This window comes from Trachurus japonicus, chromosome 6, assembly GCF_045865225.1.
Source record: "Trachurus japonicus isolate A0001 chromosome 6, Traja_1.0".
NCBI lineage: Eukaryota > Metazoa > Chordata > Actinopteri > Carangiformes > Carangidae > Trachurus > Trachurus japonicus.
Window position 1 is genome coordinate 11,042,519 of NC_140912.1, and position 22,753 is coordinate 11,065,271.

A 22,753-nucleotide genomic window follows, 5' to 3' on the forward strand; every position below is an offset into this window, starting at 1 on the left:
ATGAGTGCAAAAAGGGTCCTTCTCAATAATGAACAGCCACAACAGAAAGAAGTCAGGAGGAGGGCTCCCTCCCTCACCGAGGCCATTACTCTGCACATTCCTCTGCAATATTGTGCGCATGACTTACCAAAGAGCTGGCGGTGGAATATAAACTTCCCAGCTAGCATGCCAGTGATGATGGCCAGGATCCAACACACTACTTTCAGGATGTTCCATCCCAGGCCGGGGTACTTGTTGAACAAGAAGGAGAAGCAGTTGCCCACCACTATCATATGAGCCTCCGTCTGACTGTGCGAGACGGGGTCCTCGGCGAAGATGAGGAAGTTAAAGAAGGTGACGAGGTAGGCCACGATGAGACGCGACCACGGGTGCTGGAAATAGTAGCGGAACCGGGCATCTATTTCCATCCTGCTGAGCCCCCCAGCCACACTACACCTGGGAGTCAGAGAGAGAGAGAGAGAGAAAGAGAAAGAGAAAGTGCCTCTTTCAGTGAGATTATATGACACTCACATCAGAAGGGCAGATTATGGTGAAAACATCTCTCAGGCTCAGATTAGTGTTAGTAATAGCTGAGGTTTTGGTACAGATTGGGATTATGCTAAATTCAGACAGATAGTACAGCGACAGTGCCAATAACACACCTACATGCAGACTTGCAGGCACGAGGACAGGCTTTTCCCATGGACACTGAAATGATTACACAAAACATAACAGAGAGTTCCTGATCTGACTGGTTAGTCATAACAGCCCTGCAGAGAACCAGCAGCATGGAGACTAATAAAGTTGGTTAAAAAGTTAACTGAGTTCAGTAATAAAGACACTGCTGTTCAAAAGACACAAGTTTAAGCTTTAAGTTCTTCATCAGTCAGAGAAAACAAGCTGAGGTGTATGTGTCATACCTGGATAAGGTAATATTCTTCAAGTGCTTAGCTGTAAAGCGCTGGCTTTTTAAAAGGCTTATCCTCTCAGCCTGTCTGCTCACTGCTCCACACAAAAATCAGTGACAGCATTACGATGACGCTTTGCTCGGGAACACCTGCCAAGCAGCAGCGCTTGAGTAACTTCTCGACAGTCCGACGCTCTGTCTGTGTGTTTTTAAACACCCAACTCTCTTTCTGAGCTCCCTCGCTGCAGCCCCCTGTGGCTGGTCTGACTTTGCCGGACTGAACTTCCCAAACCAGTTCCTTGTTTTGACACCGTTTCCTAAAATACTCCACAGTTGGGAATTTGGAATGATGTAATGGCTTCAGAAATAGAGCTGCCACAGTGGAAAGCCTGTGTGGCTATTAAATTTCACCAGCAGCATGTTTGTCTTGTCATCATCTGCTATGTCTGATGGTGCTGGAGGTGGGACTACTTTATGATCCAGCTAAAATACAGAAGTGGCTTCCTGGACATGCAGATTGGACATTATTAGAAATGCATCGGGGTAGTAGGACATGCAATGAAGTGCATGCAAAGTCGACTCAGAAAGGACTCATAAGCTATGATGGAAATACAGTGAGGAGAATGTGTAAGATCAGTGATTTCATCTTGGTCATGGTGGATCCTCTGAACTCTCTGGCTTGCCTATAAACCATGCATTTATATTTGGCCTGGCCAATGTAAACAATCGCTGAGAGCTGCAGGAAATACGCTATGATGACCCCACTATTCGTGCCAGTTCTGGCAATATCTGAATGGACCATCATCATCGCGTTAAAGACAAAGTCTGCGACCACTCACTTCTCCTCTCATGTCACTATACAGTGATGACGCCAGATGTCACATTGCAGAGCCAAGGTGTTCTCAGAGATATCACAACAAGCTGGGCTGGAAGATGGATCAGATTACACAACTTGGATGTTGGTGCACCCTGTGAGATCTGGGACGGCCAAAAATCGTGCAGATCCCTCCTACCTGCACCTCGGTATTATTTGTGCATGTGCGGTAGGGTAAATGAAATCACCAACGCACCTGCTCCACGCCGTTTTCCTCTCAGTCGTCAGCCAGGATGACGAGCCCCGCTCCTGCCACATCAAGCCGACAGCGGCGCTCTAATCATCCCAAACACCGGAGGATACGAGAGGGGTGTAGAGGGATTATCCATGCGACCTGTTGTTGGCATACGACAGAGGCACCCCCAAATCCTCTGCCATTGTGCTGGACCGTCCATGCGCCGGGCGGGATAGCTCAGCCAGGCGGTGCTTCGTCAGCGGGTTCCCGCCGGACGGTGCAGCTCCTGGGATGGAGATGGAGATGGGACGGTGCTGCTGCTGCTGCTGCTGCTGCTGCTGCGGCGGCGGCGGAGAGGATGGAGGTATCTGGATCCACACAGCAGGGGCATCAGTGTAACGCAATGTGCCCAACACGTTGATTCACCAGCGCCAAGGTAGAGCCAGTACAAATACACAACTTCCGCACATTCCTTTCAAAATAAAACGTGATGAGCGCAGAAGATATTTTTTATGTAGCCTAAATTGACGAGGGAATATGCAGCCTATATTAGGCTACATGAAAATGATTTCTTATAGCCTACATTTATTTTATTATTATTTTTTTACATGTATATTTTCAAAGGCCAAAATGATCGTCTGTTTAGCTATGTCTGAAGTTGACATGAGCAATTTCATGACTTTAAAGATTTAGGCCTAGAGAAATTGTTTATAGGCTAAAAGCCACTCATGCCGACTGAATTTCACCCAGGTCAGCGTTTTCTTTCTTAGGCCTACTTTCTTCTTTTATTTAAGTTTTAAGCCCAGCCCAGGTAGCCTACTGTATTTAGCCAACAGTCTGAGAGACTTCAGTGTTTCCTTCTCGCTATAGCTTTTTGGCCTATAATCAACTAGGCTATAGGCTAAATATAATATTATTTGAATATTTTATATTTTTTTTAAACAAATGCCACGAATTACAAGTTACAAACACCAGTTTTAGCCTGGCACTCGACATGGCTTTCTTATTTTGAAGAAGCGCTTTTATTTTGTAGATTGGGTCACAGTAATTCCGCTGTATCTGCCTGCGTGTGTCGCACTTGACGGGGATGTGATTTTGCTGTTATAAAGTCTATTCCTTTATTTTTATTTTTTTTATTGAACGAGAAGGAGGGGGCAGAGAGCGGAGACAGGAAGCCCGGTGGCTTCCAGATGTTGCAGGATTTCACGCCAAAGAGGATCTGCTGCCACGAGAGGCGGAAATCAGAATGGAAAATCTAAATAAGGAAATAGCAGGTTGATTTGCTGTAATCCTGATCCTTAATCTTTTTTTTCATTTATGTATTTATTTATTTCAAAACTTTTTGTTCTATTGTTTGGTGCTATAGAACCAGGCCTATAGGCTATTATTATTTTAACTTAGGCTATAGGCTACATGACAAAGCGATACATTTTGAAGCTTTAGTTAGTAGCCTAGTCTAGTATTATATTTCTTTAGAGAAATTGTCTATATTCACATTTATTTAGGCTACCATTCTGAGGTAGGCTACTAGCTACTTTACTGATTATTGCCATATATATTTGATCATAGGCTTTCAGAAGCTTGATGAACTTCTGTAGGTAACAGCTACAGTTACTTTGCAAATTAATTTATCTGTTTGTTTGTTTGTTTTTTAAATGAATCATCACATTGGAAATGCAACATGAGGCAAATAAAATAACAGCAACATACAGCAGACTGAGTGACAATACAAATTGAAAGTGGCACAGTAAAATATGATTATAAATTATAATATTAACAATAGAATAAATAAAAATGATAAAATCTAAAGTTTTCAGATCTTTTCAATTACATTGGATAGGTAAAGTTAGAAAAGGACTCCCCTTCCTTTTCTAAGGCACACGTTACATTTGATATCTACAATCCAAACGAAAAGGGGTCATGTGACGTCGGTGTTGATGACGACAGACTCGGGGCGGCTCCAGTCGGTGTAGTCCACTTCCTGCTTCTCTGCCCTGGTTTCGCCTGATCAGCTGCATCAGCCCTTTATCCGACGAAAGACACAATGTCACATCAAACGGGTATTCAAGGTACATGCGTTTTTCTGCTTTCAGCGTCTCGGTGTGTGTGTACGTTTTGTTGTGCGGGCGCGTGACTCCCGGACGTGCTTGAAGTCTTAGCAACAATTCATTGCAACGAGAAGCTAACGCCAAGTTAGCTAGCCACTCCTAGCTGTAGCTCTGAGCCGCCGTGATGTGTGTGTGTGTGTGTGTGTGTGTGTGTGTGACCAGCGGTGCCCTGTTTGGGCACATCCAGGACTATGGGGCATAATCTCTGAGTGTTTAGCCTGGTTACGGCTCAGCCAGAATAAACCTGCTGTGCTCATTTCTCTCAGTATTAAAGCTTTTAACGCGCTACATGAAGCTTATACTCAGTAACGTTAGTGCAGCTTTCTGAATGGATGGGCGACGCCTTCATTTAAACTAACTGCTGGCTTTTCCTGTATATGTCAGTGCCCCACTGCTATTACCTGCACTGTGTTATTATCTCAAAAGATGTCGGTGGGTTTGTTTATACAGCAGCAGATTTAGTTTGTGTCTGTAACCACGATTTCATTTAGCATGGTGCAAAAATAATATGCAGTGTAGCTGAGTTATTAATAGGAAGAATACAGATATAGCGACTACAGTGTAGTCTGTACTCGCCTCATGCCATCGTCCAACACTGCTCTTTAAATGACATTAAATGTGTTATTCTGAAGAGGAGTAAAGTATTTTTATGTTTCTATAACCTTGGCTTATTTTACATTAGTGCAGAGCCTGATACAGAGGTTATTCTACATGAACTGACACTGCTTTTATACCCAGTACCTGACTACAACTGATCAGGCTGTCTGTACTGTAGTGACAAATCAAAGTGCTTGATAACACAAAACCCCCTTTCATATGTACATGTTTTTAAAATCTATTATGCTCTTTTATTATTTACTTAACTACCTTATTTACCTGACTGCTACAGTTTTGCATTGATGTATCTAAATAAAATCATATTCATAAGTCATAGGCTATTGCTGATTTACATGTATTTGTACTTTGCCATGTTCCCTGGCTGTTGCAGGGTTGATAGGTTGGAAAGAAACTGCAGAGTCACTGCAGATACAATTGTCAAGGTGCTGGTCTGAGTGTGAAGTGGAGACAGAGTTTGGTGTCAGAGGTGATTAACCTCCAGTCCCAGCTGTGCTAGTGAAGTGTTGCATTGGAAACCAACATTTTGTATTTCTGGTTATCATGTGCATTGCACAAAAGAATTCCCCTACAGCGTTTGAAGGTATAGCATGAGAGACATCTGATTGCTTCTATAGGCTATTAAGATTCTGAAGCTTTTTAGTGTGGATATGAATGCAGAGCTGAAAATGGTTGTTAGCTAGGGTGCGTTGCTGTCAAGAAAGGATTTGTTGAAAACAGACACTGACCCTCTCTTTGTGTATTTTTTCAGCGGGGAACGATGTGAAGGATGTCTTTGCCAGTGCCAAGAGCGGAGACCAATATCGAGCCTTAAAGATCATCATCGAGGATGGTGAGCAGTGTCCCAGAGACCTGGGGGTTTGTTTACAGCTTCCTCTGCCAAGAAAACTTTTATCTCGTACTTCTCCTAAGCTACTTGCTAAGGCCCCGACAATTGACAGTGTTGGCATGACTAACAGTCTTAATGCTCTGTTGACATTTTTTGCCGCACACACACATCTGCTTTCCAGAGCAGCTGACTCTGGGTGCCACCAGGAAAGCGTCGAAGAAGTGGGACCAGGAGTATGACTCCCTAGTGCTGCCGCTGCTCGAGGATGACCTGCCCTGCTACGTTCTGTACCGACTGGACTCCAGTAACAACCAGGGCTACGAGTGGATCTTCCTGGCCTGGTCACCGGACCACTCTGCTGTAAGGGAAAACTAGCGGCTGTAATGAGTAGCTGTGCAGATTACATAGTAGTTGCCCTCCTCTGCTTTGAGTGTCAGATGGGTGGGGTCGGCCACATCAAAGCAGGAGTATACTGTAAATGCTGACAGCAGTATGTTCATCGTTTCTCACCAGACCCCTCGAAATCCAAATATAGGCTATTTATGGTGTTTCCACATCACATGTCGCTGACTCTGAACTTCTGGTGTGTGATTTAAAACACATACTTCTCTTAGGTGGCGCAGGAGCATCACACTGTGTTGTTCCTTGTCATGCAAACGCCTGTGTTTTGGATTCGGCGTGCCTTGACCGATACAGTGTCTTTGTTATGCAGGTCCAAACTGAAACTTGATGAACCACTTGTAATGTGGAGTCATAGCGACTCACAATAGCGGTGACAAATAGACACACAAATGTTGTTTCTGTAGCAGTGGAAAGAGGAATGTCGCAAGGAGAGGTCGGGGCCGAAAGAAATAAAATGCCATCCGGGATGTTGCAGCGCTCCTCCGGCTCTCTCAATTTCACTTTCTGAGAGGCACAGCTGAGTTCACATTCCCGTCCTCCAGCTAAAAGCGCAGCGCTTCAGGTTGAGGCTTGTCTGGAAGTTGCAAAAACTGTTTCACAACCACTGCATGGTGTTGCCTCGACTGGAATGGCTCAGTGCGTTTTCTTCTCTTTTGATTCACAAAAAAACAAAAGTGTAGTCTAGTTTTTGGTTTGGCTCTCGGTTTGTCAACTCAGCTGTATTTATAAAGCTTCTTATGACAGGTTACACAAGGTTTTTAAAGGTACCATGTGGAGTATTTGACCATTAGTAGTGCTATGGGGGCATTTTATGAGTGGGTACCTGTTATCATTTTTCAGTTTTACTAGTGGAGTTGACACTAAGGAATGTAGTCCTGTGGTAGGGAACGCACAGAAGAAGATTGCAAGCAAGTAGATATGGATATATACAATGGAAATTTCAGATTGGTCAGATATGCATCCAACTCGTACCTATAATACATGGTCATAAAAAAAACAACTAATGAATAAAACTTACAACAGAAAGTTGAAAAAGCAGCATGTTTTTTTCTAAATGATGATTAACATTTTCTTTTCTATTCCAGGTGCGACCTAAAATGTTATATGCTGCTACTAGAGCAACACTGAAGAAAGAGTTTGGAGGCGGGCACATCAAGGACGAGATTTTCGCCACCACAAAGGTTGGTCGGATTGATCACACGGCAATGCTTTAAATGACGTGAAAAGCATCACCTAGAATATTTCATGCTTCAGTCTCATATACACTGCTCATCCAAAAAAAAAAGTCGCCACATTATTGCAAGGATGATTATGTTTCAGCTGGCAACAACTTATTTAACACAAACTGATGCAGTCTCATTTCTTAAACAACCAAGTTAGAAGACACATCCTGTGGTCGTGGAAAAGATGTAAGTCTGTTTCAGAAGGGTCAAATTATTGGTATCAAGCAAATAAAACATCCAATGATATTGCTGAGACTATTACAATTGGGTTATAATTATTAAAAACTGGAAGGAGAGTGAGGAACCATCATCTTCAAGGAAGAAATGTGGTCCAATGTGACCACAGATTCCAGACCTGAACCCCATTGAGTATTAATGCAACTCTGGATGGAAATAGATGTTGTGACATTAGAGGAGCTTATCTAAACGATGCCACAGCGAATGCATGTCGTAATCAAAGCTAAAGGCAGTCTGACGAAATATTAGTATGTGCCTTTTTTTTGGACAGGCAGTGTATTTATGGCAACTGATGTGAGCAATAACACATTAGTGTGTTAGCCTGCGTTGTGGTTTGATGTGTCATTGTGATTTTTTTTTTTTTTTCTGGCCCCCAGGATGATTTGAATCTTAGCGGATACAAGAAATATCTGACCTCGCAGGCGGCTCCCCTGCCCCTCACTGCAGCAGAGGAGGAACTGAGACAGATTAAACTCAGCGAGGTAAAAATATACACACAGAATCATCACCGTCTCTTCCATGTAAGACAAGATGACGTACTCTGCTGTGGTTGTGTGCACAGTAAACATCACCTGTTGACAGGTCGTACGGCTCGAAGGGCGCGGTCTTCTCTGTTTCAGTTCTGAAATGCCACGACACAACGTCATCTTAACACATTTAGGCCTCGGTGGATGGAGAAATAGCTTACCTCAGCTCACGGCCTTGTTCCTCCTAATCACATCTTCTGTATGAGTGTGTGTGTGAGTGTCCGTGTGTGTGTGTGTGTGTGTGTGTGTGTGTGCTGTAAATCCCCACCAGAAACTGTGTGGAGTATCAATGAAGGCCGGCGATGCATCCTTCCATACAGCACAAGGTCAGCACTAGTGCAAGTGTGCATATGCTTGCCTGGCAGTATGACCACAGAGCAAAGATGCTGATGCACTGGAACAGCAGGATGTTGGCCAAGAGGAATCTATTAGGCTGGTACAGCAAGACTTCATAGCGCCATAACAAAAGGTTTTGTTTACAGGTGTAGAACCCTGTTCAGCCCGAGCAAGGACGCGGTAAAGGAAGAGCCCTTTTTTTTATGAGTGTTCATGTCAAGAATTTCCATATTGAGAGAGATACATGCAAATGGGAGATCTCTGCAGCTTTGAGTACCTGGCAGTGATTTTTGCATGGAGCACATATGAGCTGTATCATTGTGCTCTGTCTTTTGTAAGTCACAGTGATAAGATAAGAAAAAAATCCTGTAACTTGATAGGCTGGTAATGACGCCGACAGTATTTACACCGGGCCGGACAGAAAGGCGATAAAAGCAGCATGTGAAGTTTCACTTTTTCAAACTCTGGGATAGTGATTGAATGAAAAAAAAATCCATAATCAAGTCATTCTCTTTTCAGAGAGACAACCTGTGCTAATAGAAATGCTCCCCGTCTGCCACATAAACAAGAACTGTCTTTCTTACCATATAAGGAAGTGCTCTGAGTGGCGCACTCCCCTCTCCAAAGTACAGTCAATTAAAAGCAGAGCAGCAAATAGGAAGTGAGGTTTGTGCTCGTCCCACTTGACCAGCTGTTGAAGGAAGATGATATACCATTAATCTGTACAGCCTAGATGAGAAAAAAAAAAAGAGGCTTTGAAATATTTATCATTGCCGTGCCTCTGAGTCCCTCCTGCCTTTTTACCAAGCAGATGGATATAAAAAAAAAAAAACACAATCCTTTTTGGTATGCGAGGTAGCTACATCGGAGGCTCAATCATGTTTGCACGGCATTTCATTTTGTGGGAACAAGGCTCTAAAAATAGATGCAATCCATCAGTGTAATCCCCCAAGCATTTCCAGTTTTCTGTGATTTTTCGTGGAGGCGCCTTGTCACTTCTGATACAAGCACCTCATCTGTAATCATCACGCTCCGCCATTCAAGCTGCTTGTTGCACTTGTAAACCTTTTTTTTTTTTTTTACTTGCTAATGAATAAAGAACATTTATTCTATTCCATGAGTCAGCAGGAAACCAAGATAACCAGTGGAAACCTCTTAACCGAGGGGTATTGGTTTATCTCCTTATATGGTTAAAGAGGAGGAACATTAGTTTGACCCATAATGTAGGATGATCGGCATGATGTGATGTCACAAGCATGTCCAGATGATGTGATTATAGTGTCATCTCTGTGTGTGGGTGTGTTTCTATAAAGTCCTGTGAATATAAATACATCAATGACATGCTGACTAACAACTGTGAAACTTCACCTGTGTTGAAGCAGGTTTCTGTATCAATGTGCATATCAATAGATGATTAGATGTTTGCACTGTTCAGTGACCCAATTACATTTTAACTTTAAAGGGATAGTTTAACATTTTGGCTAATTGGCCCATTGCCATAATCCCTATAGTCATAGGAGTAGGTTCGTTACCTTTAATTGTCAGTGCAAGCTATTTTTAGAATGGCGGAGCAGAGCCGCGAGCTGCTCAGAGCTTCACTACGGAGGCTAATGGGATTTCTTTTTTTTCCCTCATCAAACTCATCAAATACACAATCCAACAACTCCAAAACGCTCTGGTGGACAAATTGTGAATTGTGAGTTGTTTTAGAGGTAAATGCAGAGTGCTTGCTGAAAAACTGCCCCTGTCATGCAGCAGCAAAAACAACTCTGTCTCATAATGTTCCGTTATTATCTCATAGCGTGGTGAATGTGCAGGTCACAGCTTGTCCACCAAAGCATTTTGGAGTTGTTGGATTGTGTATTTGATGAGTTTGGTGATGGAAAACCAAGAAATCCCATTAGCCTCCGTAGCGTAGCTCTGAGCAGCTCACGGCTCTGCTCCGCTGTTCTAAAAATAGCTTGCACCAACAAATAAAAGTATTATAACATATAATATAGAAATAAAGGTAACAAAACCACTGCTATGACTATAGGGATTATGGCAATGGGCCAATTTGCCGAAATGTTGAACTATCCCTTTAACCTGGTGTATAACAGTGACCACAGTGGGACAATGAGAAGCAGAAGTGCCTCATGTTTTTCACCTGTGTCTGTGTTTGTGGTGTGTTCAGGTGCAGACGGACATCAGCGTGGACACCAAGCACCAGACTCTGCAGGGAGTGGCTTTCCCTCTTCACCACGACGCCGTCGCGGCACTTGAACGTTTCAGAGACAAGAAAGTGAACTACGTACAACTGGTGAGTTCCAAATAGTCGTCAGGTGAAGGTGACCTGTGACCTTTGACCTGTCAGGAATTTTGAACCAGCAAATCAGTTCTCTGCTCCCTTTTGTCTTATCTTGTCGGGTGATGTGTTTTTTTTCGGTCAGGAGTTGTTTACAGACCGACACAATGGCTCGTTTTTATGCCCAAAAAGCCTTTGTGTCGATTCTTCTCATTGAAATTCAAAGGGTTCATGTCACAAGATGTGATCAGTTCAAAGTACAAAGGAATAATTGTGTTTCTCTTGCGGCCTTGTCTCAGTTCCCGTTTTGTTTGTCGGCCTAAAAGCTTTTCACAAAAAGCAGAATGCTTTGTTGAATCTACCAAGTGAGGCTTTAGCGCTGAGTGCTGAGCGGCACAGCAGCTTCTGTTGAGTAAATGTTTTACACAGACACCTGGGATGTGTCCACACCCATATTTCCTTAATTGCTCTGGAATTCAAAGCAGGGCCTTTTATGATCACAGACAAACACCACCGACCGCGAGACAAACTTTCTTTTGTTTCCTCACCAACAGCAAGTAGATAGTGCGCAGGAGCTGATCCGGTTGTCCAGCACCGAGCCGACGGAGCTGAAAGACCTGCCGCTGAGAATCCCTAAAGATGCCGCACGTTACCACTTCTTCCTCTACAAACATTCCCATGAAGGCGACTACTTAGAGTCCACAGGTGAACAGATGCCCGCAAGGGATTATAAACAGCTGCCACACCTCCTATTATTCCAGTCAGCTCTGAACGGTTCTTTGTTTCCACTCTTCTCATCGTCTGCTTTTCATTTGCAGTCTTCATTTATTCTATGCCTGGGTACAAGTGTAGCATCCGAGAGAGGATGCTGTACTCCAGCTGCAAAAACCCTTTGGTGGACATGGCGGAAAACAATCTCCACATTGAGATTGAGAAAAAGGTAAGAGTGATGTTAACAGACTGAGGTTGACAGAATAAGAATCTGGATTATTTTTGTCAGAAACTTTCCAAAAGTCAAATTTAAACCATGACTCCAAACCTTAAAGTATTCATGTTTTCATGAAATATTCAAATTCAATTAGCAGTTATTTTCATTGAAGTAAAAATGGACTCTGTAATGATCAGATCAAGAATTATCTACTTTTTATTACAACTTTTTATTACTTTTCATTAATTGATAATGAAATAATTGATAGTTGTCGCCCTAATTTGATCAGATTTGATTGACTTTTTCCTGCTCACTTAAAAGCAGTAAGACAAGCGACAGAAATATCTTCATATGAATGATATGATGATTTACCATTTATATGAATGATGACCAAAAAAAGTAGTTTGAGAGAATAGTTTTCAGAATTAATAAGGTTATATGAGAGGTATGGGTCATACAGACCTTGAAATGGTTTTTGTAATTGATAACACATCAGAAATATCTCATAACTGTCATAAAGTAGAGAAAAACGTGAAGTCAGTTTTCCTGTGTGGCTCGTCTTCCATCTTTTCTCTGTGTTTCACAGTTGGAGATCGACAACGGGGACGAACTGACCAGTGACTTCATGTACGAGGAGGTGCATCCCAAGCAGCATGCACACAAGCAGGCCTTCGCCAAGCCCAAAGGCCCCGCGGGGAAGAGGGGCAACCGCCGCATCACCCGGCCACCCGTAGAGGGAGAGGAGGAAGATTAAACAGATCTCAGCTTCCGACCACCACCGCCGCCACCACCTCCCTCCACCCTGAGCACGTTCCACAGTGGAACATTCCTGTGACGGGGAGGGGAGGGGGGGGAATCATATTCGACACGCTTGTTTAAAAGAATAAGACAACAACCTCAAAATCCCACACCGTCACCCAGAGACCCAGCTATGCACGCCAAGGACAACTGAGCAATGACACACTTCAGAATTTCCATTTGTAGCTCGCCAAATGGAAGCATATTTATGTATGTTAGTACAGTCACAAAAAAAATATTATGAATTTACAATAATTCAAAGACGCCCAAACAAGTTAAACTTGAGGTTTTTACCGCGTTGCCAGCTCTGAGAAATGTTAGTGCGACTGTGAACTTGCGCCAATATGATGAAATTCCCCTATTTTGAGTTCACATGCTCAAATACTTAACTTGCATTCCTTAAGTCTGTGTCCATTAATGTTTCCACGTTCCATGTGTTCTCCATTTGTTTCCTACTGTTTGCACAATGAGGTGCTCCAAAGCAGAAAAGATCCAACTTAATGATCCCACCTGTGTCTCTTGATTCATTTTAACAGTGCATTTTATATTGGAAAATTTACTTCTTTTTTGATATAACTGTGGTTTACATGAGAAAAAAAAATCATCTGCTGAGAAACTTATTTTTCTATGCAAGTGCTGTAAATGTACATATTGTAGCTGTGTGATGCTCTATGATTAAGAAACAGTCTGGTCTGTTCTGGTGATTGTCAGTGTCAGTGAGGATCACAGTGGAAAGAACAGGGGCTTCCAGAAATATTACATCAATACATCTCAGATTTCACAAAGAGGAAGCTACTCGAACTTTGCTGATTCCCGAAAACAAAAGGGAAAGCCAAGTAACCGGATAGGAAAGGGAGTTCTATAAGTACCTTGATCAAAAATGTTGCCACATCCACTGGTCTGCTGATTAATATTAGGCAAACTACTAAGCTCACCTCATGTTCGAAGGGAAAATCCCTTTATATTCATACGGTGTCATTATAATAGAAAAAAAAATCATGTTTGGTCTTATGTTTTCTTACAAATCGTTCTTTTAAAAGGAGAAAAATAAAAAATATTTAAATCACATTTTCTGTTTCAATAGTTTTATTCCTTTTGCAGTCTTCACAATAAATACACGAGCAAGAAAAAAAAAACTTCAGCACAACTTAATCTTAAGCTTTACGCTTCGTAGCAAAAATAAAGTCACTAATGTAAACTGAGATATAAACAAATTTTATTCACATAGAAATGATACTGATGCAAAAATCACCTTTGAACAGTCACAGTCTACAAGCATCCACTGGTGTGAAACTGTTGATAAGGAAATATAATCAGTGTGTGTGTGTGCACTGGTTGGAGCAGGCTTGTGTATCTTGTATCTTCTCTGGGATGTTATTCCCGAGAATCCACTGCTATGCTTTTGACAACTCCTTTAAGCTCTGACAGGACCTGTGAAGACAGATGTTAATATTAACAACCGTGATACCGTCTACAAATACATTAACTTGTGTATTTTATCATTTAAACAAACAGAACAGAGCTGTACATTAAACACAAAAACATTTGACCAAGGCAAAGCAATTTTATTTGTATAGCCCATTTTTACAAAGTTTGTCTCAAAGGGCTTTACATAGCATCATAACAACAGCCTCTGCCCTTAAACCCTCACATAGACTGAGGAAAAACTCCCAAGAAAATGCTTAACAGGAAAAAAAAATGGAGAAACCTCAGGGTGAGCAACAGAGGGATCCCTCACCTAGGACGGGCAGACGTGCAATAGATGTTGTTACAGACAAGAAAACACGTTTACAACGTGGAATATGGAAGCAAGGATACAGCAAATCCCGTGTGATGTTAACTGTACTACATGGTTTTGGAGTTGTTGGATTGTGTATTTGATGAGTTTGATGAGGGAAACCAAAAAATCCCATGAGCCTTCATAGCGTAGCTCCGCCGTTCTAAATATTATAGCTTGCACCGACAATTAAAGGTAACAAACCTACTGCTATGACTAATGGGCCAATTTGCCAAAATGTTGAACTATCCCTTAAAGTGTTTGTTTGTTCCACAGTAAATGAAAAATCTCTCTTTTCTTTGGCCACACTAATATATGGCTGCATGAGTGGCAAAGTCATTCTGCAGTTCACTACTCAGGTCCAAGAAGTTGCATCCTTTTAACTCGTCCCTTTGTCAATCCTTTGGTTTAGGAATTAAAATATCTTCCAGACTAATGACATACCCATGAGCCTTGGAAATGCTTTTAACCATCAGCTTATTAAGCATCATCGCTGCGAGCACGTCCGAGTGCTGAGATTAGAATTTAGCTCACAGCGGCTGTGGCTGAGCGCAGCATCAAAGAGCTGCTGGTGTGGCAGCGACCTCGTCCTCTTACTATTCTCTGTGCCCTCAAGACAACAGTGAACAAAGACCTTCACCACACAGATGGTTAAGTTTGGTCAAACCTCAGTTTCCATTCACATGAAGTCAACACAGCAATAATGTCACTATTGATATCTGTGTGTAAAACCAACGCAGCTGCTGAATCCCTTATATGGTATGTTTACATTTCTCAGGTTTGTCTTGGTGTGTGCAAATGCAACCTCAAAGACGTATCTGTTGCTGCTTCAAAATAAGAGCCTAAACACTATGTGAGACTTTTCCCAAAGTGAAAATGAAACAAGCAGCTTGATTCACCTTTTTAAAGTGCATGTAGATGCTTTTGACACCCACTCTCTTCTTTTCTTGTTTTGATTCTTATTCTGACTCCTGTGTTAGGTCTTTCCTGTCTTGTGCTATGTCGTGTCTTTATGTTTGCTTAATGTTTGTCACTGGTATTGCACAATAAAAAAATAATTATAGGGCAATATGGGTAAATGCCACAATGGCCGCGTAATGGTGCAACTGAGGCGGCCACGTGAAGAAGCAGCCGTGTTAATGTGGCCACAAAAAAAAAAAAAGTGTAGTGCATCCTGGGTTTGATTCCACCCAGTAAAAAAAATGATCTTGGTGGTCAATGCATTTTCTAATCATCATTGAACGATCATTGCTATATAGTGTTTGTTGTGTACAGTGTTTGTGTGATGTTTGGCCTCTTTTTGGTGGCAGTGCATCACCGGTAAGGGATAACACTAAAACGACGCCGTTTAATAATCTGCCGCCGTCTTTCTCCACTGTACCTGCTTGATGACTGGACGTCTGTTTTTCCTGTCATGGAGGCAGTTAGAAGCCAAAGAGTAGATGGTCTCCGCCTGGCTCAGCTCCCAGCCTCCTATCTTTTTGTCCACAAAGTCCTCCAGTGTCAGCTCCTCATCCTCGTCATCTATATCATATATAAACTCCATCTGGGGGGAGGGAGGGAGGGAGGGGGGGGGGGGACATCGCATAACAGGTGACTGAGGGCAGCAGTCAACTTTAAAAGCAGTAATTTGAGGAAAATGTTGTTTAGTTAAGTTAGTTAGTTAAAGGGATAGTTCCAAAACGCTCTGGTGGACAAGTTGTGACCTGCACATTCACCACACTATGAGATAATAATGGAGCGTTATGGGAGGGAGTTGTTTTCGAGGCAAATGCAGAGACTGTTTGCCGAAAAACTGCTCCCGACGGGAACGCGTATCAGCAGTTTTGCAGTTGTTGGATTGTGTATTTGATGAGTTTTATGAGGGAAACCAAGAAATCCCATTAGCCTCCGTAGTGTAGCTCTGAGCAGCTTGCGGCTCTGCTCTGCCATTTTAAAAATAGCTTGCACCAACAATTAAAGGTAACAAACCTACTCCTAAAACTATAGGGATTATGGCAATGGGCCAATTTGCCAAAATGTTTAACTATCCCTTTAAGTTAAGATTATTAATTGTGTCTTTCTGAAGGTTCTTGATTTATCCATTTTGTAAAGGCTACAGTCCAGTAAATGAGTGTGTGTCTCACTGGGTGAACAGCAGTGGAAGTTGCCCAGCTTATCATCAGCACAGGTGAAGCATGGGTTCAAATCCATTTCAGTTGCTCTTTAATGACTACTAACTGATAGTGCTCCCTTACTAATTTAATGAAAAGCCTCTAATAAGATGTAATCGCAAACTGTTGCTTGATCGCCCCGCACGCTGAAAAGCCTCTTTTGTGCTGCTGCTTACCAAGAGCTGTGGCTCCCGGTTTTCACAGGCTGGCGGGAGTCCAGACAATATTTCTAGCAACACCTGTAGATGACAGAGAGATGGGGTTAATCACACGGCTCCGGACGACAGAAAAACCTTTATTACCTCGCAGCGTGCCAAGTGCCCTCCACAGACACCGCACTGTTTCCACAGCTGTACCAACAAGACGAATGAAGCTGCGCTGTGCTATACTGAAGGTCAGGCAGTTTTTATACTGTTGCTGATCCTATAAATCATTCAGCCCATGTCAAACAATGGATAGTATGTTCTGCATTTAAAGCTGCTACTACAGTACAGTGCAGCTGGGCCTTTCAACAGAATCAGTTTTTCTACTATAAAACGATGACAGATGATACATAACACACAGCTCTACTTTCACACATGGGAAGAAATGTATACTCTAATGTTTGTGTCCTGCAATTATGTGTGTGTCAGTGGTTTAGAAGGACTTTGCACTCTGCTGAGCTGTGTTTTAGATTTTACATTACTCTGGCAGTTTCTCCATACTGACCAGAGGTGGATAGTGAGATGTAGAGATGTACTTTGTCACACTACTTAAATAGTTTTTTTTGAGGATCTGTACTTAACTTGAGTTTTTCTTTTAATCAGAACTTGAACTTTTACTCTACTACAATTAAAAGTTAAAAATTATACTTTTACTGCGTTATTTTGACATTTGCCACCTCCTTACTCGTTACAAATTAAAATAAAAATATAGGCTAATGAATCATCAAAGGATTATCTAGAATGGTGTGTCCGAGAAGAACAACGTACGGTAGTTAACGTTGATGAGGAAGACATGGAAGATGTTAACACAGGAGGCACTTTGTTGTGTTCTTAGGCAGACAGACACTTGATTCCCTCACTCTGCATGTTTGCTCAGGTGTTCTTTTGTTTTATCATACCCCATCTATTTCACTCACCTGAAAGTGAAATAAAGAGAACAAGGGGAGAGCCATTTTTGTTTTGTTTTTGCTTCTTTTTATGTGTACTATAAAAATACTTTGTACTTTACTTGTATTTTTGATACTTGAGTATATTCTTTCACAAAGTACTTTTGATACTTAAGTACATTTAATGTGAGCTACTTTAAGATTTTTACTCAAGTGATTTTCTTATGGGCAACCTTAACTTTTACCAAAGTCATTTTCAGTTATGGTATTTGTACTTTTACTTAGTTTTTTTTTTCAAGTACTTTATACACCTCTGATACTGACAATATATCCCTATCTGTGTTTGTGTGTGTGTCCTGTGTGTGTGTGTCTGCGGAGAGCCTACCACTCCAAAGCTGAAGACGTCAGATTTTGGCGTGATCTCTCCTCTAAGGGCCTCCGGTGCCATGTATGCACGGGTACCCACAATCCTTTCTGTCATCATGGTTGTCGACGTCCGTTTGGCTGATGCTCTCGTCAGCCCAAAGTCTGAGATCTTTGCCACAAGTTTTTCATCTAGTAGGATATTTGCACTAATATGGAAAAAAACAACCCATCATGAGTTTTTAACTAAATGAACTAATCACATCTACTGTAGCTGAATTTCTATGTGGTATTGATCTTCTCATCTATCTCTCTACAGCATAGTCAATGAGAGTGTTTGCCGACATGTCAAACCATTCCTTTAATAAATGATGATTTACAGGTCAGTAATAAATATTTACCTTTTGACATCTCTGTGGATGTGATGGTTGCTGTGCAGATACTCCAAGCCTTGCGCGGTCCCCTCAGCTATCAAGCATCTCTGTTGCCATGACAGTGGAGGGCTGCCGTCCTGAGAGGGCAAAAAAGCATACAAGTGAACCATCTGTGCGACAGCTGATGTAGTAAAAGACAGAAGCCGGCAGAGGTGGTGCTCACCAGACAAGCCAGGCGATCTAGCAGAGAACCATTGGCCATAAAGGCGTACACCAAACACGGGTGATTTCCATCACAGGAAAATCCGACCATGTCTACCAAGTTCTCATGTTTTAATCTGTGGAGCAAACAGATACGAAGCATTATCATAATGAACCAGCAGTACTGTAGGGTGGGTGTAAAGAAATAGTTCCACATTTTTGGTAAAAGTGCTTATTTGGTGTATTGTTTTATTGGCGGAGAGATGTAGGCTACACTGAAGATGGTGGAGGCCATTCTGAACAACTCAGATCATCCACTTCATCCACACCTTGATGGACCAAGAAAAAAGCGATGGTGGATGGCTCCTCTCTCTCCGAAGCAGTACGGAGAGATATAAAAGATCTTTGTACCTACAGTCATCAGGCTTTTTAAAGGGATAGTTCAACATTTTGCCAAATTGGTCCATTGCCATAATCCCTATAGTTTTAGGAGTAGGTTTGTTACCTTTAATTGTTGGTGCAAGCTATTTTTAGAACGGCGGAGCAGAGCTGCGAGCTGCTCAGAGCTACGCTACGGAGGCTCATGGTTTCCCTCATCAAACTCATCAAATACACAATCCAACAACTCCAAAAGGCTCTGGTGGACAAGTTGTGACCTGCACATTCACCACGCTATGAGATAATAACAGAATGTTACCAAACTGAGTTGTTTTCGAGGTAAATTCATGCAAAACTGCTGATGCGCGTTCCCATCGGGGGCAGTTTTTCGGCAAGCAGTCTCTGCATTTGCCTTGAAAACTACTCGACTTACTGTCTGTTACAGCACCACACCATGCCACAGGACATAGCCTACCACACAGAGGAAAGCCAGCGCAGCAAAAAGACATAAATGGTGAGTTGTGACAGCATATACTCAATCTTAAAGTGTTTCCCAAAATCTTTAACTATTCCTTTAACAATTCCTCAGTGTCAGTCCTATAATGCACCATCATAGCTGTCATCAGGACAAACCCCATCAACCACACAAAAAACAAAGTTTTAACAGGATCCGCATCAGACATGTACTTTATAAATAATAGCACTAATGAAAATAATTGGGTGTAAACATCCATTAAATCTGAGACAAGTGTATTTGATGTCTGACTCTCTTTTCCCACAGCTATTAATTCTCTCCCTCTCTCAAATTCCATTACTGTGAGTAAGACGTCTGCTTCACAAACAGCTCGTCTCCTCTCCTCTAATGAAATGTCATGTTTATGAGGTGTCAGTGAGTCACTTTAAATCAAACTGATTTAGCAGGATACGGACAAAGGATGGAACTTACACTTTCAGAGTTTGGATCTCTTGGTAGAACTGAACATGCAGCTCGTCCGGCGAAACGTCATCCATCTAGATGAGATCATATTTTTTGCAATTGTGATTTACAATATCTACAAAGGTTTGCGACTTGGTATGAAAAAGAAATATTTCCACTCACTGGATTGAGCTTTTTCACTGCTACAGGTGTGTTGTTGAGGAGACCTTTGTAAACGGTGCCAAAGCCTCCCTCTCCAAGTCTGCTGCCGCCGTCTGACATGGGACGGTCATCAAAGTTACCGGTGATCTCCATCAGCTCATGGTACATGAAACTAGAGAAACCTGATGAAGGACACACACAAAACTGCCATGTTCATGTCTGTGATTAAAGGTCCAACTGCTGCCACCTGCTGGACAATTAAATTACTTTTTTTCTTCCCCAAAACACCAGCCTGAGGAAATCAAGACATCACCATTACAGAAGAGAAGATCAAACAGCTGCTCATGGTGAAGGAGTGTGGGTACATTCACTCAACTACTGAGATATAATAATAAGATACTTTCATGTCATATTTTCATTTTATGTTGCGTTATAGTTCTACTTTAGTCAGCTAACACTTTACTATTTTACTTACTATTTTGACTATTATATGAACAAGTCAAGTTACCTCCCAGATTTACACACAAAGCTTGGCAGTGCTTTTTTTTGTTCAAATATAATGCATTATGATGGATTATACTAATCAACAGTATAATAAGTATTTAAAATGTGCTTCATCCCCACCTGCAATATTAACATGTAATTCAGATATTGATTATCTCAATCATCATGTGAGTCACATTACTGGTAATACCTCTGCGTTGTAACTTCTGAGTTGAGGATGCTGAACTAAATGTGTAATAGTGTATTTTTACATGGTGGAATTACCACTTTCACCTCAGTAAATGATTTGAATGCTTCTTCCACCACGGCCTGTTTAAAGTAGTTTAACAGATGTTTCAACTGATAAAATGTGCAACTTTCAACAAAATGGGAATTTACATCTCAATAAAACACTTACAGACTGCTTAACACTTAAAGAATCTAAACTGAAGATAAGGTTCACAGCCATCTCCTTTACAGATCACATGTCACTTGTCAGCCTCTCTACAGGTTCTGTGTTGGTGTAGCCTGAAAAAAGTCACGTCAAAATGTGAATTAAAGGTGCAGCCACCTGTTTGTCCTGGTTCACTGCTCTCCTGTGGAGTCTGTGGCTGCAGAGTGGAGCTGACAGGAGGCGGCGGTGTCTCGCTCTCTCCCAGCAGCCGGGTAGGGAGCTCACTGTCTTTGACTACTACTGGACAGACATGTGGCTGTGGCTCTGCCTGTGAGGGGGCCTCTTCCTCCACTGTGGTTGGTTGAAAAAGGACATGAAAATTATTGGTTGTGGTCCACAAATCAAAGGCATGTTTTTATTGTTTATGTCAAGATTTCTAATATAACTAAAACCATTTTGTGAAAAGCTCAGAACAAGCATTTGTGTATCATTCTGTGCAGCCTCTATAAACATTTCCTTTATTCACCCGTTTTAGAACATGAATAGTAGCCTATTCATTACACAGCGTTGACTTGAACACACATGTCTTCATTTGTATGTGGATCTCATATGGAAAGACCAATTTAATGGCATGGAACAAAAGTAAAATAAAATAAACAAATACTGGTCTGAATACATGATTGTTTTTCCACTGTAACTTTTTGACACTAGTGGTGGAGACGTTCTAGCAACATCTTTGCTACTGTGCCTTTCTGTTACAGTTTGTCACCTCATCACTCACAGTCGATGTGGAAAGTAGGTAGAAGCTAAATCTGTTGCAAAGCCCTGTTCACCTTGGTAGGAAATTATTTTTGTGCATAGTCCTTAATCAATAATGTAATGAAACAAACTAATTTAATGACTGCAGTCTGGACAGGTATATGTAGGCCTACTGCTTTTTTGATAAATGGATCAAATTTTCTGACCAAAAGAAACATTGGACATGATGTTTCAAGAATTGGATGATGCCATTGAATACAGTTATAATTATGTAAAGCCGGTTGGGAAAATCATACCAGGGAGCAGGACACTAGCTGCAGCCAGTAACTTGTGGCTTCTCAAAACGTCCACCAGTTCTCCCACTGTGCTGCTAGTGGTCCCCCAGTCATTCAGCAGCTCCACTGTGGGACTTCTCCCCTGTGCAACAAGGCCTTCAAATCTCCTGTGATAGATAGATAGATAGATAGATAGATAGATAGATAGATAGATAGATAGATAGATAGATAGATAGATAGATAGATAGATAGATAGATAGATAGATAGATAGTATGTTATCAATGATCAGAAATCAGTGAGTAGGTTAGATCTGATTGATGATTGATGTCACCTGTTATAAAAACGTACCTCACATGATGCTGTGAGTACCTCAGCTCCCCACTCGGCTTCCGTATGGAGACAATAACGTCTTTCCACCTGTCCTGAGGGTCTAAAAAATCGGACAGCCTGCGACGTAAACTGAAACTGAGGTTACGAATGTAAGTAGCGGAAGTTACTGAGTTATTCATTGTACTAAAAACTTAGAGTTCATCTGACACTTATTCTAAATACCGACATGTTCCGTAGCCTACAACTTACTGAGCCCTTAGTGACGGATGTGTAACGTTAGCTATTATCCTCCACGGACTGCACCAATAAATGCGGAACGATAACAAAGATATACTTCTCAAACACCAGTAGAATGTGTTTTTTCCGAAATTGCACAACTTCCCGAAACGTAACACAGCGTGTATGTCCCACTCACAGTCTCCTCCTACTACGCGGAAATGAAAGTCACAGAGAGCAGAGAGGAAAAAGTCCAGTCTCTGCTGAGACAGACTTGGATGTATCATGTAGGTACTGTAGGTAAGTTGAACACATAGACTGTAAAAAATAAGGTTGAACACTTAGTTGAACACGTAAATCTCTGTGTGGTTTCAGGCTCATTGTCAGAGACTGAGGAGCAGAGAGACACAAACGAACACACTGAGTCAGTTTGTTTACAAATGTTACAGTTTCATGATATTGCAGCGCCCTCTGGTGGGCAATAAAGAGACATAATTCCTTAACTACACCATAAATGACTGAAATATGATTTCCCCCATACGTGAATGATAGTGATTTCTCGATCCATGGTTTTAATCGTCCCCCTACAATTACTTACCCTCCCTTGCATGCATGGTCGTGGCATATTTCCATAGCTTAGCTCAACATCTTACCATAGG

General features: G+C 41.8%; 3 protein-coding genes across 4 annotated transcripts in view; 1 reads left to right on the forward strand and 2 right to left on the reverse strand.

Annotated features, from left to right (window-relative positions):
- Window positions 1-2,358, reverse strand: part of tmem117 (transmembrane protein 117) — a 49,513-nt gene extending 47,155 nt beyond the window's left edge. The window contains exons 1-2 of one of the 2 annotated variants that reach the window (XM_085778704.1): window positions 1,957-2,358; window positions 128-435 (exon numbers count right to left, since the gene is read on the reverse strand). In XM_085778704.1, the coding sequence (XP_085634830.1) occupies window positions 128-435; window positions 1,957-2,018 (370 nt within the window). In that variant the 5' untranslated portion in view covers window positions 2,019-2,358. Of the gene's footprint in view, window positions 1-127; window positions 436-899; window positions 1,150-1,956 lie in introns of those variants that run through there. The other variant, XM_085778706.1, reaches the window with a different exon arrangement.
- A 1,568-nt stretch (window positions 2,359-3,926) lies between these two features.
- twf1a (twinfilin actin-binding protein 1a) lies at window positions 3,927-13,290 on the forward strand. The gene is made up of 9 exons (XM_085778708.1): window positions 3,927-4,004; window positions 5,410-5,490; window positions 5,669-5,847; window positions 6,975-7,070; window positions 7,727-7,831; window positions 10,386-10,511; window positions 11,051-11,201; window positions 11,315-11,436; window positions 12,011-13,290. Exons 1-9 carry the CDS (start codon window positions 3,980-3,982, stop codon window positions 12,176-12,178), a joined length of 1,053 nt encoding a protein of 350 aa, XP_085634834.1. The 5' UTR covers window positions 3,927-3,979; the 3' UTR covers window positions 12,179-13,290.
- irak4 (interleukin-1 receptor-associated kinase 4) lies at window positions 13,291-22,286 on the reverse strand. The gene is made up of 11 exons (XM_085778707.1): window positions 21,897-22,286; window positions 21,569-21,714; window positions 20,691-20,864; window positions 19,658-19,818; window positions 19,505-19,569; window positions 18,203-18,317; window positions 18,007-18,116; window positions 17,628-17,814; window positions 16,329-16,391; window positions 15,381-15,545; window positions 13,291-13,653 (listed from the first exon to the last, which is right to left on the reverse strand). Exons 1-11 carry the CDS (start codon window positions 22,055-22,057, stop codon window positions 13,597-13,599), a joined length of 1,404 nt encoding a protein of 467 aa, XP_085634833.1. The 5' UTR covers window positions 22,058-22,286; the 3' UTR covers window positions 13,291-13,596.
- Window positions 22,287-22,753: the final 467 nt, after the last annotated feature.